Source organism: Capricornis sumatraensis, chromosome 14 (assembly GCF_032405125.1).
Source record: "Capricornis sumatraensis isolate serow.1 chromosome 14, serow.2, whole genome shotgun sequence".
Taxonomy (NCBI): Eukaryota; Metazoa; Chordata; class Mammalia; order Artiodactyla; family Bovidae; genus Capricornis; species Capricornis sumatraensis.
The window spans coordinates 15,275,702-15,294,295 of NC_091082.1; the positions used below are offsets into that span (position 1 = coordinate 15,275,702).

The 18,594-nt window shown below is 37.3% G+C and overlaps 1 protein-coding gene across 3 annotated transcripts in view; it reads left to right on the plus strand.

Annotated features, from left to right (window-relative positions):
• KCNT2 (potassium sodium-activated channel subfamily T member 2) overlaps positions 1–18,594 on the plus strand; it is a 437,588-nt gene that overhangs the window by 387,618 nt on the left and 31,376 nt on the right. For 2 of the 3 annotated variants that reach the window (XM_068985918.1, XM_068985919.1), the window contains 3 exons: positions 6,289–6,390; positions 8,138–8,221; positions 9,264–9,392. In XM_068985918.1, coding sequence (XP_068842019.1) covers positions 6,289–6,390; positions 8,138–8,221; positions 9,264–9,392 — 315 coding nt within the window. Of the gene's footprint in view, positions 1–6,288; positions 6,391–8,137; positions 8,222–9,263; positions 9,393–12,421; positions 12,443–18,594 lie in introns of all 3 variants that reach the window. The other variant, XM_068985920.1, reaches the window with a different exon arrangement.

Sequence of the window (18,594 nt, forward strand, 5' to 3'; positions counted from 1 at the left end):
ATTCCAAAGGTCACTCCCTGGGCAAGAAAATTTATGAGAGGAAAGGCAGAGTTAGCTCGACCAGGACATGAGAATTTGGAAAGAAGATTTGAGGGCTGTTAGTGAAGTAGAGTAGGGGTGGGGAGAAAGAAGGAGGAAAAGAGTGGAAAAAGATGAGAAGATATCATGTTATACCCTGTAAAGAAGGTCAAGCAGGGTGAATGGTAGGAAAAGCCACGAGATTTGGGGTTACAGTATTACTATGTGTAGGGTCTGGGCAGAATCTGCTAAGTCCAGCCATGCTATCAGCTCATTCCGTATGTCACTGGCTGGACACAGTAAAGAAAATACAATTTATGCCAGAAAAAATTCCTTCTTCCAACAAAACCATGTGTTCACGATAGCAAACCAAGTGGAAGAGATAGGTAAGACCAAGGATATTAAAGTGTCTGGGATCTCTGATTTGGATGTCTGCTATATCTTTTAGGTATTTTTAGATAAGTGTCAATCCCTTGGATGAAAAAATCCCCTGGAGAAGAAAATGGAACCCACTCCAGTACTCTTGCCTGGAAAATCCCATGAGCAGAGGAGCGTACTGGGCTGCAGTCCAAGGGGTTGTGAGAGTCAGACATGACTTAGCAAATAAACAACAACAAAGTTTTAGATGAGTGGATCTTAGGAAAACACAAAATCATTGCTGAAACTTTAACTGAATCCAGAATTATACCAAGAAACAAGTATGCCCCCCCAAAAATTAATGCAGTATATGTTTGTACTAGAAGAAATCACAGAAATATTTATTATTGTACCTTGTAAAACACAATAGTCAAAAGACACACTAAAGTCAGAGAACTTTGCATAACCCAAACTTAGCAGTTTTTTCCCACCTTCAAACCTCCATTAAAGAACTGAAGTGAGAAGAGAGGGGTGTTGAGGTAACCTCAAGGTGTTTGTTTCTTGCCTCTTCATACAAATGTTATAAACTTTATGCAACAAACTTTCTTTAGATGTAGATAACGACTGTAAGTAGAAAAAGATTTATTCATTTGTTCAATAAAATGTCATTGACTGTGTGCTAGGCATTTGGCACAACTTAAGAAACACATGCAGAATACATCCTGAGAATCCCTCGGCTGGAGGAAGCACAAGTTGGAATCAAGATTGCCAGGAGAAATATCAATAACTTCAGATATGCAGAGGACACCACCCTTATGGCAGAAAGTGAAGAAGAACTAAAGAGCCTCTTGATGAAAGTGAAAGAAGAGAGTGAAAAAGTTGGCTTAAAGCTCAACATTCAGAAAACTAAATCAGAGCATCCGGTCCCATCACTTCATGGGAAATAGTTGGGGAAACGGTGGAAACAATGGCTATTTTTCTGGGCTGCAAAATCACTGCAGATGGTGATTGCAGCCATGAAATGAAAAGATGCTTACTCCTTGGAAGGAAAGTTATGACCAACCTAGATAGCATATTCAAAAGCAAAGACATTACTTTGCCAACAAAGATCCGTCTAGTGAAGGCTCTGGTTTTTCCAGTGGCCATGTGTGGATGTGAGAGTTGGACTAGAAAGAAAGCTGAGCACCGAAGAATTGATGCTTTTGAACTGTGGTGTTGGAGAAGACTCTGAGAGTCCCTTGGACTGCTAGGAGATCCAACCACTCCATCCTAAAGGAGATCAGTCTTGGGTGTTCATTGAATGGACTGATGTTGAAGCTGAAACTCCAATACTTTGGCCACCTGATGCGAAGAGCTGACTCACCTGAAAAGACCGTGATGGTGGAAAGATTGAGGGCAGGAGAACGGGATGACAGAGGATGAGATGATTGGATGGCATTACTGACTTGATGGACATGAGTTTGGGTGGACTCCGGGAGTTGGTGATGGACAGGGAGGCCTGGCTTGCTGCGGTTCATGGGGTCACAAAGAGTCGGACATGACTGAGCAACTGAACTGAACTGAAGAACCACATGTGGCCCCAGGTTCATAGGAAATCCTACCTATTTCTGTAGCAAGACAGCTCATTTGGAGCCACCTATCTAGATGGTTCAAATAGCCTTGTTGACTCCAAAGCTAATAAGTCAGTGACTGTATTGTGATATAATGGCCACAGATACCAAGGGGGCCCCACTTGCATATCCTTCCTTCTCCCTACATTTCAAGTCAGGATGTCCTTATACTCTGGACAGTCTTCTCAACTAGTAGACATGATAGATGTGGTGGAGTAACTCCTCTTTCTCCCTGACAGGGTTGATGCTAAGCCCCGCCTCATCTGTCTGTCCAGGGAAAGCCCAAGGGTCTAGTTGCTCTAGTACCATCATTACAACAAGCAGCGGCAGCTGCCCTGTTTATCTCCAAGACCCCCTCTGTCAACAGTATGCCCTCGCACCCATTCCTAAAGAGATCGACCCAGAGCCATCCCTTCCCCTGAGATCTCTCAAATTTGCTGCATTGGAGACTGGAGCCCTCTTCCATTGCCTCAGAGTGAGGGCTGATGTTTTCATTTGCTTTTCTATGTCGGTCTTTCCTGGTAAGGGGAAGCTGGCAAAAAAAGAAAGAAGCATCTTTGAGGTGACCACTTAAGTACAAGGTGAAGTTTCATCCTTAAGAAATTCGTCCCAATCTTACACAAACATTTGCTCTTAGGCCTTTGCTTATTAATGGGCAATAATAGCAACCAAATTTTTCAAAAGAAACCCTCATACACCATTATACACACAAACACATACTTTTTCACATTGTTTCTTTGTTTTTTTTTTTTCCCCCTGTGGTAAAAGTCATATGAAATGTGCTGTTTTAAGCATATTTAACTGCACAGTTCAGGGACACTAAGTGCATTCATATTCTGCAACAGTCACTGTCATCCATCTCTGGGATGTTTCACCTTCCTAAACGGAACCTCTATCCCCTCTAAAGACTAACTCCCCGTACCTCTCCTACCCCGAGTCCCTGACTCCTGGCATCTGCCAGAGTCCTTTCTGACTCTGAATTTGAAATTCTAGGTACCTCATATAAGTGGATTCAAGCAGTGTTTTTTGCACCTACTATATACTGGAATCCTTTTTTTAAGATTAACAAATACATGTCCTAAAAACACAGTTTATTTCCTTTTATTTCCCCTTGTGCTTTACAGTAGGTTCTCATTAGTTATCTATTTTGTAATAGTATCAATAGTATATATATATATATATATATATATATATATATATGTTAATCCCAATCTCCCATTTCATCCCACCCCCACTTTAACCCTCAGTGTCCATATACTTGTTCGTTATATTGGTGTCTCTATTCCTGCCCTGCAAATAGGTTCATCTATCCCATTTTTCTAGATTCCACATATATGCCTTAATATATGATATTTGTGTTTCTCTTTCTGGTTTGAACACACTTTTGGGGGTCATTTACAGAATTTTAGCTGCAGTTTGGTATGGCTCAGTCAACTGAGTTCAGTAAATCAGTCGTGTCCGACTATTTGCAACCCCATGGATTGCAGAACGCCAGGCTTCCCTGTCCAACACCAACTCCTGAAGATTGAGTCAGGGATGCTATCCAACCATCTCATCCTCTGTCATCTCCTTCTCCTCCTGCCTTAAGTTTTTCCCAGCATCAGGGTCTTTTCAAATGAGTCAGTTCTTCGCGACAGGTGGCCAAAGTATTGAAGCTTCAGCTTCAGCATCCGTACTTCAATGAATATTCAGGACTGATTTCCTTTAGAATTGACCAGTTTGATCACCCTGCAGTCCAAGGGACTCTCAAGAGTCCTTTCCAGCACCACAATTCAAAAAGCATCAATTCTTCATCCCTCAGCCTTCTTTACGGTCCAACACTCACATCCATACATGACTAATAGAAAAACCACAGATTTCACTATACGGACTTTTGTTAGCAAAGTAATGTCTTTGCATTTTAAGACACTGTCTGCATTTGTAATAGCTTTTCTTCCAAGGAGCAAGTGTTTTTTCATTTCATGGCTTTAATTTCACTTTTATCAAGAAGCTCTTTAGTTCTTTGTTTTCTGCCATAAGGGTGGTATCATCTGCATATCTGAGGTTATTGATATTTCTCGGGGCAATCTTGATTCCAGCTTGTGCTTCATCCAGCCTAGCATTTCACATGATGTACTCTGCATATAAATTAAATAAGCAGAGTGACGATATAAAGCCTTGACATACCCCTTTCTCAACTTGGAACCAGTCTGTTGTTCCATCAGTTCAGTTCAGCTTAGTTCAGTCACTCAGTTGTGTCCGACTCTCTGCAACCCCATGAATCGCAGCACGCCAGGCCTTCCTGTCCATTGCCAACTCCTGGAGTTTACTCAAACTCATGTCCATTGAGTTGGTGATGCCATCCATCTCATCTTCTGTCATCCCCTTCTCCTCCTGCCCCCAGTCCTTCCCAGCATCAGAGTCTTTTTCAATGAGTCAACTCTTCTCTTGAGGTGGCCAAAGTATTGGAAGTTCAGCTTTAGCATCAGTCCTTCTGATGAACACCCAGGACTGATCTCCTTGCAGTCCAAGGGACTCTCAAGAGTCTTCTCCAACACCACAGATCAAAAGCATCAATTCTTTGGTGCTCAGCTTTCTTCACAGTCCAACTCTCACATCCATACATGACCACTGGAAAAACCATAGCCTTCACTAGACAGAACTTTGTTAGCAAAGTAATGTCTCTGCTTTTAAATATGCTATCTAGGTTGGTCATAACTTTCCTTCCAAGGAGTAAGCATCTTTTCATTTCATGGCTGCAATCACCATCTGCAGTGATTTTGGAGCTCCCAAAAATAAAGCCTGACACTGTTTCCACTGTTTCCCCATCTATTTCCCATGAAGTGATGGTACCAGATGCCATGATCTTAGTTTTCTGAATGTTGAGCTTTAAGCCAACTTTTTCACGATCCGGTTCTAACTATTGCTTCTTGATCTGCATACAGATTTCTCAGGAAGCAGGTAAGGTGGTCTGGTATTTCTGTCTCCTGAAAAATTTTCCGCAGTTTTTTTGTGACCCACACAGTCAAAGACTTTGGCATAGTTAGTAAAGCAGAAGTAGATGTCTTTCTGGAACTCTCTTGCTATTTCTGTGATCCATCATATGTTGGAAATTTGATCTCTGGTTCCTCTGCCTTTTCTAAATCCAGCTTGGACATTTGGAGGTTCTTGGTTCACGTACTATTGAAGCCTCGCTTGGCGAATTTTGAGCACTATTTGACTAGAGTGTGAGACGAGTGCAATTGTGCAGTAGTTTGAACATTCTTTGGCATTGCCTTTCTTTGGGATTTGGATGAAAACTGACCTTTTAAGTCCTGTGATCACTGCTGAGTTTTCCACATTTGCAAATTTGCTGGTATATTGAGTGCAGCAGCATCTCTTAGGATTTGAAATAGCTCAACTGGAATTCCATTGTCTGCACTAGCTTTGCTTGTACTGATGCTTCGTAAAGTCCGCTTTACTTCACATTTCAGGATGTCTGGCTCTAGGTGAGTGATCACACCATCATGGTCATCTGGGTCGTTAAGATCTTTTTGTACAGTTCTTCTGTGTATTCTTGCCACTTCTTCTTAATACCTTCTGCTTCTGTTAGGTCTCTACCATTTCTGTCTTTTATGACAGAGAAAATGTATGGCTGGCACAACTTGAAAGCAGATTGACAAATTAAAACTCAAATGACAGAAAGCTAGAATCCACTGGTTGCGATCACTCCTACTTGCCTGTGTTCTGTGTCCTCACATATGAGAATATTCAAAAGCTGATATTCTAGATATTATAGTACATTATGTGGCTTTAGGGATTTTTCCAAATTTGATGTAATAATGATATTGTGTTTGTTCTTTTTATTAACATTACTTCAAATCCTGTTAAGAAATATGTACAAAGGGTAAATAAATGTTTAATGTATGAAAGGATCCAGCTTTCTTAACCATTGGGTATTTTAGTGAAGAAAACATGATTATGAAAGGGGCCTCCCAGGTGGCTCAATGGTAAAGAATCCTGCCAATGCAGGAGATGTGGGTTTGCTTCCTGGGTTGGGAAGATCCCCTAGAGAAGGAAATGGAAACCCACTCCTGTACTCTTGCCTGGGTAATCCCATGGACAGAGGAGCCCAGCGGACTCCAGTCCATGGGGGTTGCAAAAGAGTCAGACACGACTGAGCATGCATGCACATTAATGAAAAGTAAAGCGATATTAACAGTACAATTAAAGGTGAAGTCATGATGCATTCACAGCTAAGAACCACAAGACAAAAATTACTTTCTTCACAAAAGCAAAAGATAGAGGATGCTCACAAATTATTCTTTTTCAAATTTCTGAACAGAAAGAAAGAGAACGAGGTTCTAACTTGGCCTTCATATTCCGACTGCCTTTTGCTGCTGGGAGGGTGTTCAGTATCAGCATGTTGGACACACTTCTTTATCAGGTACTCAGTGTTTCCTGCTGCTCTCTAAAGCATTTATTTTCTATTTTGTTTGGATTCTATCAAACGAATGATACAACTAGTGTTTCTCATGTAACTGTCAACTTATATTGGCTCTGGAAGTAACCCAATATTTTATTTCATGTATTTAATGAATGATCTAAATGTGCCTATGAAAAACATTGGAAGAAAAAAATTATTTTTCAGAATAATCTATGAAATTATGTTAGGCATTCTTTGACACCAGTTCTTTGACACCAGATGATATTAGGTATTCTTTGATGCCAGATGATATTAGGCATTCTTTGACACCAGAAATGATATTAGGCATTCTTTGACACAATGATTCATGTGACATTTGGATTCATTTACATATTCCTTTACATATGTAACTGGACTATAAATAAAAGTTAAGAAAAAATTACTAGGTTAAGAAAAAGACACCTTTCTTTCTAATGCACATTTTTAAAAAATGATACCAAATCATGTCAATAAACTGACAAATCAAGGATATTTTCAACATCTGATAATTTTGCCTACTATAGAAACATGTAAGGAAAATTGTACAGCCTCTAAGAACCATTCAGTTTGTTTCTGAATGCCAGAGTTTCACATTGTCATTTCATCATTGCTAAGGTCACAGGGATTTTATTTTATACAAATACACTAATTTTTTTAACTCTGCCAGAAGCTGAACAGCAGCAATATTTCATATTCTTTGATTCAAGTATTCAGATAATTTTTAAATATATCCATTAAGGAAACAAAAAGATATTCATAGGGCTTTAAACAAAAATCAACAACAAAAAAACTAGTTGAAATATTTGATTATAAATTTTAGTCATTACAAACTTTTAAAAAATATACTCTTTTGTTCAGCTTATAGTTTTTGTTATTAAAAATATAAAATTGTTTTCCTCATGTCCAATACCATCTATAAAATTTAAACATATCATGACATCCTAGAAAATAATAATTTCTCATACTTTTTGAGGACAGCTTAACTGTACATGTGTATTTAGCACACTGACAAGATCGATTTTTATTTCTTTTTTTAATGGAAGCTGAATGACTGGAGAAGAAAATGGCTCCAAACCCACTCCAGTATTCTTGCCCGGAGAATCCCAGCGACAGAGGAGTCTGTCTGGCAGGCTAGACCATGGGGTCGCAAGAGTGAGACACAACCTAGTGGCTAAACTACCACCACCTAAAGTGGGCTTCCCTGGTGGCTCAGACTGCTAAGAATCTGCCTGCTAATGCAGGACACCCAGGTTTAATTCTTGGGTCGGAAAGACCCCCTAGAGAAGGGAATGGCAATCCACTTCAGTATTTTTGCCTGGAGAATTCCATGGACCGAGGAGCCTGGTGGGCTATATAGTCCATGGGGTCACAAAGAGTCAGACACAACTGAGTGACTAACACTTTCACTTTCAGTGATATGACAGTGCTTCCCTGGTGGCTCAGTGGTAAAGAATCTGCCTGCCAATGCTGAAAATGCAGGTTCAATCCCTGGGCCAGGAACATCCCCCTAGAAGGAAGTGGCAACCCACTCCAGTATTTTGCCTGGGAAATCCCATGGGTGACTACAGTCCATCAGGTCGCAAAAGAGTCCGGCGTGACTTTACTCACTAAATAACAGCAATGCCATGATAACCGTTAATATAACCTGTAAGATGTGATAACATATTCACACTCCAAGCTATTCTGTTTTTCATACACACGATAAATGCATATTTTATTTCTGTTACAGTCATTTGTGAAGGACTATATGATTTCTATTACCAGACTTCTGTTGGGATTGGACACTACACCAGGATCGGGGTTTCTTTGCTCTGTAAGTTACTGCTGTCTGAAGTGGAAGATGATTCTGGCGGGCAGTTCTTAAATCCATCTATCATGCTCTTTGGCTGACTCCTCTATATTATTTATTTATTCATTTTTCTAACATGTGCTCAAAGCATAGTATCCTGGTTTTTTAAATTAATTTAAAAATGTTTAGAGAAAACATTATTTAAATTAATGATCTTGCAGATAGCCATTCAGAGCAAAATTCACAAGGTTTTTTTTTTTTTTTTCCCTAGCTGGCATTTGAGATGAACAGTTTCTGACATAGGATGTCATACTGCCAAGGGAAACACTGATCATGTTGTTTAACTTCTGGTTTTTGTTTTTCTTTCTTATCTTTGGCCATGCCCCACAGCTTGAGGGATCTTAGTTCCCTGACCGGGCCTCCTGTAGGGGAAGCATGAAATCCTAACCACTGGACCACCAGGGAATTCTCTCACCTCTCTGTTTCAGGAAAGAGTGTGCTATGCCCAAGTGTATTTCATTAAGTGACTTATTAACAGTTGCAATTCGTGGTTAGCAGAGAGGAAGCAGCACTTACGCCTCCTGTCCCGGAGTCCTGAGCTCCTTCTGTTGCACGCCTTTCTCAGCAGGGATGCTATAGAGCTTTGGATGGACTATTCCTTTTTGTGCTGGAGTGTCCTTTACACTTCAGAATTTGTAGCATCAGCAGACCCTGTCCACTAAGTCCCAGTAGCATCCTCTAGTCATCGCAACATTCAAACAAGTCCTTACATACAGGTTTCCAACAATTCCCAGTCAGTTACCAGTGATGTCACCCACTGAGATGGAACTAACGCAATGCCATGCTGCCGCAAATTGAGCAGTGGGTTTCTTAAGTTTGAGTTAACCTGACGGATAAGGTTTAAGATGGCAGTAAATAACTTTAATATCTGGTAAATGCTTAAGAAATGGTGCTTTGAGATTTTAAAATATCAATGAAATCTACTTTTAAGGAATGAAAAATAACCATTGAGTTTTTTATTTCTTAAAAATTTGGTATGTAAGTAATCCAATTATATTTATTACAGATGAAGATCACAGAGGATGACCTATGGATTAGGACTTACGCCAGACTTTATCAGAAGTTATGCTCCTCTACTGGAGATGTTCCCATTGGTATCTACAGGACGGAATCTCAAAAGCTTACTACATCTGAGGTTTGGAAATATCCACATATTCCTGTCTTGATGTTTAATGTGACTGAAAACTGTGATTCCTAAACCTAGAAACTTATTTCTGAAATATTGGCCATTAAATTATGTCAGAAATTTCATGAAGTATTTTTGGCAAAAGTGATATTCTAGGGTTTGGACTCTGAATGCTTTTTGTAGGTTTTAAGGAAATAAATTAATTCTAAGTAACCTTTTGACACATAAGAAAAGTTCTCAGGGCAAGCAATCTAGTTTTTAATATAATCTTAAACTCCAGTATATTAGCATTTGGAAAGAAGGAAACAGAGATAAGTTAGGGAGCACGAAACTCACATTTTTTCAAACTCTAGGTTGAGAACTACTTTGGAGCCAAGGAGAAAACCCCAGGAGCAGTGCCAGACTCTGTCTCAATAATCATAATAGCAAACTAGAGCTTATTAAAAATGGAACAAAATTTACAGTGCCTGCATATGACTGAAAACATATCTATATTTTAATTTGGTTACACTGTGTGATTATAAATTATGGTTTATATTCTTGAAATATTTATCTTCTTCAGATACCTCAAAGTTATTCAAAATTTTGTTTAATCACTTCTTTCTTTGGTCTTATGTGAAACAGAACCTCAACTATGAGACTTAGATTAATTGCATGCATTTTAATAGTCATGTAATCGTTACATCAGCTTGTGATTAAAATCAATGAATCTGTGTGTGGAAAAGAAGAACTTTATAGGAAGCATAAAGATAATGGAGTAGATTTTTCTTTTCTTGTTACAATTTATAGTTTGACATTTAAGTAAGTGATATTGAGGCTAGAGGAAAATAGTTCCGTTTTTCTGAGATGCTCTTTGCTGGTTTCACTGCAGCTTCAGAGGTGCTAAAAGATGTTTTATTGCCATTTCTGCAGCTGAATCTGAGTTTTTCATTGGCTGTGGTCCCCGTGGTTCACACCACAACGAGCAGGACCAAACTGGAAAAAATCAGGAATGACTGATGGGAAAAACATTCCAGACAGTTAAATGTGTAAGACAGCTTGGCAGATATGCCTAAAAGTTTAAAAATATTGCATCCAAAAAATATTATTTGATTAACGGTTAAGAGAAAAGGTGCTTTCACACCTAAGCAACTAACCATGTCTTACTCAAGCTTGATAAAGACAAAGAAGATTTCCACATAGCAGAATACTATTCCTGTTTTTATCTTGTAATATGGATTTTGTAAACTTGAAAACAGTTAATCCTTCCATTGGTCAAGTTCATATCCATGTTTGTCATTTTATATTATGAAGAGTCTTTGTTGTATGCTGTTAACAGTGTAGATAGGGAAAAGATAATTGAATATTCGTACTGTCATCAAGGAGCATTTAACATTACATCTCAGTTCTTCCCATCACAAATCAGCAAAATATTTATAAATCCTCAAACCTCCAGCTTATATTTAAAGCACATATCCTTGGAAAAAATAAAAGAATTCTAAGCTAAATGAAGATAATATCTGCTGTCTTCCTATACTGAGTTCAGTTCATCTTTTGGAACACATATTTTTGTTTAAATTTTATATACTACCTATTACAGAAAAAAAAAGAGGCAGTTTAAAGATTACAATAAACTTCGAGTACTTTTACAGTAAAATATATTAGTAAGGGCAAGAAATTAAACTTACTTTACATCTAAAATGACCTGACTGCTATAGTTGAAAAGGAATTCTACTTTTATTTTTCTGGCAAATAAGGCAAAAATAAAACTGTTGAGTTATATAATAATTGTAGTTTGATACACAAAAAGATGTAAATTCATCTATAGAAAGATTTGTTTTTCCTGATCATTGTTTACAGAGTGAGTATATTATATGTTTCTTTATATGAGATTTAATATTTAGAGATATTTAAGAGATAGATAACATGATGAACATTTTCTCGCTTTATAGTTTTACAAGATGCTAAAGTACCAAAAAAGGTGGTACTCAATAAAATCTCACTTTATAAAAGCAGGCTTATTCGTGTCTGACTCTTTGTGACCCATGGACTGTAGCCCACCAGGCTCCTCTGTCCATGGGATCCTCCAGGCCACAATACTGGAGTGGGTAGCCATTCCCTTCTCCAGGATATCTTCCCAACCGAGGGATTGAATCCAGGTCTCCTGCATTGCAGGCTGATTCTTTGCCATTTTAACCACCAGGAAAGCCTCCAAATTACATTAATATAAATATTTTAGTAAGGCTTAAGATAAAAAGTTTTGAAACTTCTCTACCATTTTCTTGTCAGTGTTATTCCATTTTGTTAAGAAGTGTTAAGAATCTGGAGACAAACAGTTCCAACAAGCCTAAATTCATATATTTTTAATGTGTTTCTTAATATTTGTAACAATAGTGACAATCCTAAATAGTGGGTTAGACTTGAATTATATTACAACAAAAATTATAATTGAAAATTTCACTTCTGCCTTTTGAAGGATGAAGCTCATGTTATTCCGTAGAACTGAAGAACAAGATAACATGATTTTTATAACCCCTAAATGTTTAGGGCTTATATATTGACTGGGTAGATCAGTTTTTAACCTTTATAACATATTTGAAAACTCAGAATATTTCTATACAGTTACTTGAATGTATATGTAGGGGTGAAAAATAATCTTATTATAGTATCTAAAATTTTAAAAAAAGTACAACTATTAATACCAATAATGATTATTGAATATCAATAATGATGTCAGTTTCTTCTCATGAATATAATCCTTTATATCTTATCAATTTTTTTTATTTTCTATTAACACCACGTTAACTTTTCATCAAATCATAGAAAGATGATTTTAGAAAAAACCTAACAACTTTTTGGCAAGTTTTTAAAATATTAGCTTATTCTTTACCTAATTTTATTCAAAAGCGCTATAATAAGTAATCAAACACATAATTAGATGATAAATGTTATGTGGTATCTGTCGTATATTGTCCTGTTGCTGATTGTTTTGTGAATGTATCATTTAGTCGTTGTTTAAACTGGAATTTGTGTGTTTCTTTTCCCTCCCTTTGTGTCAGTGTCGAGAAATAACATCACAAGTAAGTATTTTGTTTGTCTCCGTTTCTTCAAATGGTCTAATATAATGAGTCATTGAAAACAGTATTAAAGGTTAAACTCAGTAGTTCAGATTTTAAAAGAAAACAAGCTGAAATGGTTTAATATGTTCTCTTCAAGTTAGTGTATCTATATTTCCCTAATATGATTGCAAATTAATATTACCTATTTGTCTTCCAATTATGTTTATGTATTGATCCAATCGCACACTTTACTGCATGGTGTCATTACCAGCTAGTCACTTACTGGATGTAGATTATCTGTCCTTAAGGGACGTGCCACCTTCTGTGCAGTCAGCTAGGACTGAAAAGGAATGGGGATCTTGACATAAAACATACCTTTAGTTTGCTTCTTAAAGTAGCCTGGACCCCTTAGGGACAGTTATGGGAACAATAGGACCTGAGATGGATTCCTTCTTATGCATTTATATTCCTGAAACCTTGATTTCTCTTTATGTGATTTGCATTTTTTATTTTATTTTCCACTTTCTTCATGTAGATCATGTTAAATAATTGTCATTATGGCCTTAGTACTTAACACAAACCCCCAAACATTAATAGAACTAAAGAAACTATTACAAACATAAGTATTTTCAACTTTAAAAATTTCATTTTGAATCTCAAAGCAGTGGTACAATTCAGCCTACTGTGGAATAATATCACAAGTGTAAAACTTTTGTGTCAAAATTACCAACGAAAAATATGAGTCTTCTTATTTTTGAGCTTGTTGGAGTTCTGTATTATCATAATTCCAGAAATGTTGACAGAATGACTGGTATTTTCTCTACAATTTGAAACCAGATAATAAATGCAAATGTTTATTAAATTATTCTGAGCACTCTACATTAGTTATTTAAGGTTTAATAAGCTCTAGCTTTGTTATATTCTTAAATATTCTAATTTTTTTCTACATATTGATTCCTTTGGAATTTACAAGATATGTGCTAAAGAAGCTTCTCTTTGGGCTGTAAGAATGTTTTGGCTGCTTTCTGACATTTTTCGCATGATGGTACATAGACAGTGGTAACATTTGTTTATCGTGAAGCTGCTCAGCAGTACCAGCGACCATGGCTGCCTGCAGGTGATGCAAATTGAAATTCTAGTTAATGCAGAACATAGTGCTGGCCAAGACAAGGTTTGGGAAGCTTATCTTAGAGTTTTTATGGTTTACTTATTAGAGTATCTTTTGTAATGCTTTGAAAAGTTACTGATGAGTTTAAGCATATATTTCTAAAATTTTTCATTTGTACCAGTATTTGACTTGATCTGATTGACAAGTTTTCATTTTATTTATAATGCACTGGCAGACATTATTTCAGGAAGTATTTTAGGAACATGACACAAGCCAAATTGGTTCACTTTGCCTCTCCTAAAGGCATTTCTCAAGTGTGAATCTAGACCTGGTCCACAGTGGTTAGTGGTCACACCATGTCCCTAAGAGGAGTTTGCATTTGGCTAAAAACTGTGTAGCTTCATGTTTGAAAGTGGAGTTAATTTTTTTGAATGTAGATTTTTGGCTCTGTTGTAGTTTTCCATGTCGATTCATATGTTGTGCACTTTTAGTTCAGATGTCAAGCTTTACTATCTCCTCTTTTCTCTAACTTACTCTTATAGATCCAGAAAGTCAAAGGTTTGCCTCATTTCTGAATTTTTGTAGCCAATTGGAAGTTGACTTGTAACTTTCTTCCTGTAATTGCTTTCTTTCTCGTAATTACTATTCTAGGTCCTAAAGTCCTCCAGTTATTTCCCTATGTAAACTAAGCTTCTTCCCTCTAGTTTGCTGAGTTTTCTAATATAAGCATCTCCTCAAAATCCTTTTATGAAGAAAGAGCTCTAACTGCACTTTAGACATTAAAATATATTTATCCTTGTAATTCTATTTTTTTTCTTCCACAATTCTGTTCTTTCCCTTTTTTTTTTTTTTGTTTTGGTTCTCTCTCTCAACCCTCAAATATGTTCAGATTTCCTCAAACCTCAAGAAACATTCCCCTCTTATTCTATTTTTCTTATATCATTCTTGCTGTTAAACTCTCAGAAGCGTTCAAATATGATGTCCATTCTATTCCTTATCCATGTCTCTCAGTTTTTCCTCACTCTTTGATCGAGCCTGTTCTTACTAAAAATCTCTTTTAGCCAAAATCACTGGCATTTTATTTTAGTTGTAATTTGTTTAAACATTATAGAAGCTTTAACTGGGTTCATTGTTTCTTACATGTCAAAATTCTCTTGTCAGTTTTCATTTTATGAATAACTCTTATTTATCCTGGTGTGTTTCTTTTCCTCCTCTTTGTTCCGTTCAGTTTCTGCCTATAACAACTCATTTTATTAAAAATAATTATTTTAAATCTTTATTGAATTTGTTACGATATTGCTTCCATTTTATGTTTTGTTTTTTTGGCCCCAAGGCATGTGAGATCCTAGCTCCTAGACCAAGAGTCGAATCCACATCCCCCGCATTGGAAGAGGAAATCTCAACCTCTGGACCACCTAGGAAGTCCCAGTACCATCTCATTTTAGATGCTGATACTGTGATCTTCCATCTGAAAGTTTGTCTCTAATTTCCTGTCCTGAGATTGGCTCTATAACTCAGGACCTCAAGGAGAGGCAGGGATTTACCTCCTATCCTAGGACGTGCCATTGTCTTTGAATTCCAGGAAGTACACCATGATTTAAGTGTGGCCTAAGCTTCACTGCAGATTGTCCCCCCAAGAGTGTTAATCTTGATCTCTGCCCAATGCTGAACACTTTTTTATTTAATCCACACAGCAAGGTAACATGGCAGATGATTTTACTCCCATTTGTAAATGAGCAGAGGCTGAGACACTTAACTTGATAAAATAAAAACTTAGGAAGCAGCAGACCTATATTTGAACTTAATCAAATTCTGACACCAGAGCCCCTCTCTCTCTCTCTCTCTCTCTCTCTTTTTAATCATTAGATTTCACTGAAGGAGCCTCTGCCAATTTCTGGCCACTTCTCTCTTTTCCAACACCTGCTTTGAGATCCCAAAGTGCTTTGTTTGAGACTCAACATGGGAACTGACACTTGAAACCCAAACCAGGCATTTGTCAAAACTATGTGTATAGACTTTCCTCTTTTTCTGCACATGACCTTGGAGAACTCATTAAATCTTTAGGTTTCAGTGAGTACTCTGAGGTTAATGGAGGGCACATTTGTGTTTTATGAGTTTGGTGTTCTAATTCCTAAACATGAAGAACAAACTGATTATCTGCCAGATCCTCCCCTCCTTATCTCCCAGAATTAGACATTTCCTTAGCCTAGGTGCTAGGAATGAGTCAGCAAACATCCAAGAAAGATTTCTCAGAAAGTGGATGTGAGCTTTTCATACCTATTCTTGGATTTAATGACTTATTGGTGGATATGCTGTATCCAAATTCTCTTCCTTCAAGATCTTGCATAATACATACAGATAAATGATTGTTTTCTTTGCATGATGCATATATAGTGGATTTTTTAAATTAATTCATTTTTTATTGAAGGATAATTGCTTTACAGAATTTTACTGTTTTCTGTCAAACCTCAACATGAATCAGCCATAGGTATACATATATCCCCTCCTTTTAGAAACTCCCTCCCATCTCCCACCCTATCCCACCCCATCTGACCTCTATAGGTTGATAAAGAGCCCCTGTTTAAGTTTCCTGAGCTATAGCAAATTCCCGTTGGCTATCTATTTTACATATGGTAATGTAAGTTTCCATACTAATGTTACTCTTTCCATATATCTCATCCTCTCCTCCCCTCTCCCCATGTCCATAAGTCTGTTTTCTGTGTCTGTTTCTTCACTGTAGCTCTGTAAATAAATTCTTCAGTACCATTTTTTAGATTCTGCATATATATGTTAGAGTATCATGTTGGTGGGAATGTAAATTGGTAAAGCTTCTATGGAAGATGTTTGTTATAGAGATTCCTCAAAAAACTAGGAATAAAACCACCATATGACCCAGCAGTCCCACTCCTAGGCCTATACCCTGAGGAAAGCAAAATTGAAAGAGACACATGTATCCCATTGTTCACTGCAACACTATTTACAATAGCTAGAACATGGAAGCAACCTAGATGTCCATCAACAGATGAAAGGATAAAGAAGTTGTGGTATATATACATGATGGGATATTACTCAGCCATAAAAGTGAATGCATCTGAGTCAGTTTTAATTAGGTGGATGAACTTAGAACTTATTATATATAGTGGATTTTTGATGTCTGCCATACCAAGTCATTTTCTTGTTGCTGGATTTTAGACTCTTCTGTGTTTTACCCATTATTTACATTCTTTCTGTCTCTGTTCCTAGAAGAAGCAGTTATCCAATTATTTTTCCTGACCAGATAAGCACTAGACTTGGGACCACATAATCTGTGTTTGAAGTTGGCTCCTGCTTTTACTAGCTGTGTGTGAACTTGGGCTGTTCTCCACATGTAGCAGAGTGGAAATTAAGTTAGAAATTTATTATCACTGCATTAATTAGAAAAAATTAGAAATGTGTTGAGTGAATTGTTCATAGTTAATGGCAAGTACTTCTATATGGCATGGCACATGGACTAACGTAGCTCTTTTTCCATCATTTTTTACTGCTGCATTATTTTTTAGTGGAGGACACTGCTTCAGAAAACGTTTGTGTCAATATACTTAAATTTATAAATAAAATAATAATAAGTATTCCAGTGATTTGGATAAATGCCTTATAATATTTTCAAATGTAGATGTATTCACTAACTTGAAATGCACTTTAATTCACACACATACACACACCATGAGTCTGAGCTAATCTATAATTTTCTTTCACTTTTCTCTTAAAAATTTTACTCTTAAATACTTTTATTTATTTTATTATTCCTTTTTCTAATGTTTCCTAGCTCTACTAATTCTTGTCTTGTTTATTTTCAACCCTAGGAAAGCATTTCTTACTTTCATTACTTACTTTAACTTAAGCATCTCACTATACAGATGGCTAACAAACACTTGAAAAGATGCTCAACATTGCTAATTATTAGAGAAATGCAGATCGAAACTACAATGAGATATCACCTCACAGCAGTCAGAATGGCCATCGTCCAAATATACAAACAATAAATGCTGGAGGAGAGGGTGTGGAGAAAAGGGAACACTGTTGCACTGTTGGTGGGAATGTAAATTCATACAGCCACTATAGAAGACGGTATGGAGATTCCTTAAAAAACTAGGAATAAAACCACCATATGACCCAGAAATCCCACTCCTAGGCATAAATCCTGAGGAAACCAAAACTGAAAAAGACACATGTATCCCATTGTTCATTACAGCGCTGTTTACAATAGCCAGAACATGGAAGCAACGTAGATGTCCATCAACAGATGAATGGATAAAGAAGTTGTTGTACATAGACACAATGGAATATTACTCAGTCATAAAAAGGGATGCATTTCAGTCAATTCTGATGAGGTAGATGAACCTAGAACCTATTATACAGAGTGAAGTGAGTCAGAAAGAGAAAGATAAATGTCATATTCTAATGCATATGTACAGAATCTAGAAAAAATGGGACTGAAGAACTTATTTACAGGGCAACAATGGAGAAACAGACGTAGAGAATAGAATTATAGACATGGGGAGAAGGGAGGAGACGGTAAGATGTATGGAGAGAGTAACACAAAAACTTACATTCAGTTCAGTTCAGTCACTCAGTCGTGTCCGACTCTTTGCGACCCCATGAATCACAGCACGCCAGGCCTCCCTGTTCATCACCATCTCCCAGAGTTCACTCAGATTCACGTCCATCGAGTCCGTGATGCCGTCCAGCCATCTCATCCTTGGTCGTCCCCTTCTCCTCCTGCCCCCAATCCCTCCCATAGCCAATGGGAATTTTCTGTATGGCTCAGGAAACTAAACAGGAATTGTACCAATCCAGAGGGGTGGGATGGTGTGGGAGATGGGAAGGAGGTTCAAAAAGGAGGGGATATATGTATACCTTTGGCTGATTCATGTTGAGTGACAGAAAACAACAAAATTCTGTAAAACAATTATCCTTCAAAAAACGAAAAAGAATCATACTGACACACCTAGGAGCAAGAAGCTATTTAAATGCATCCAGTCTGCCTGATTTAACTGCACAGCCCTGGCTTTCTGCTCACTTAGTG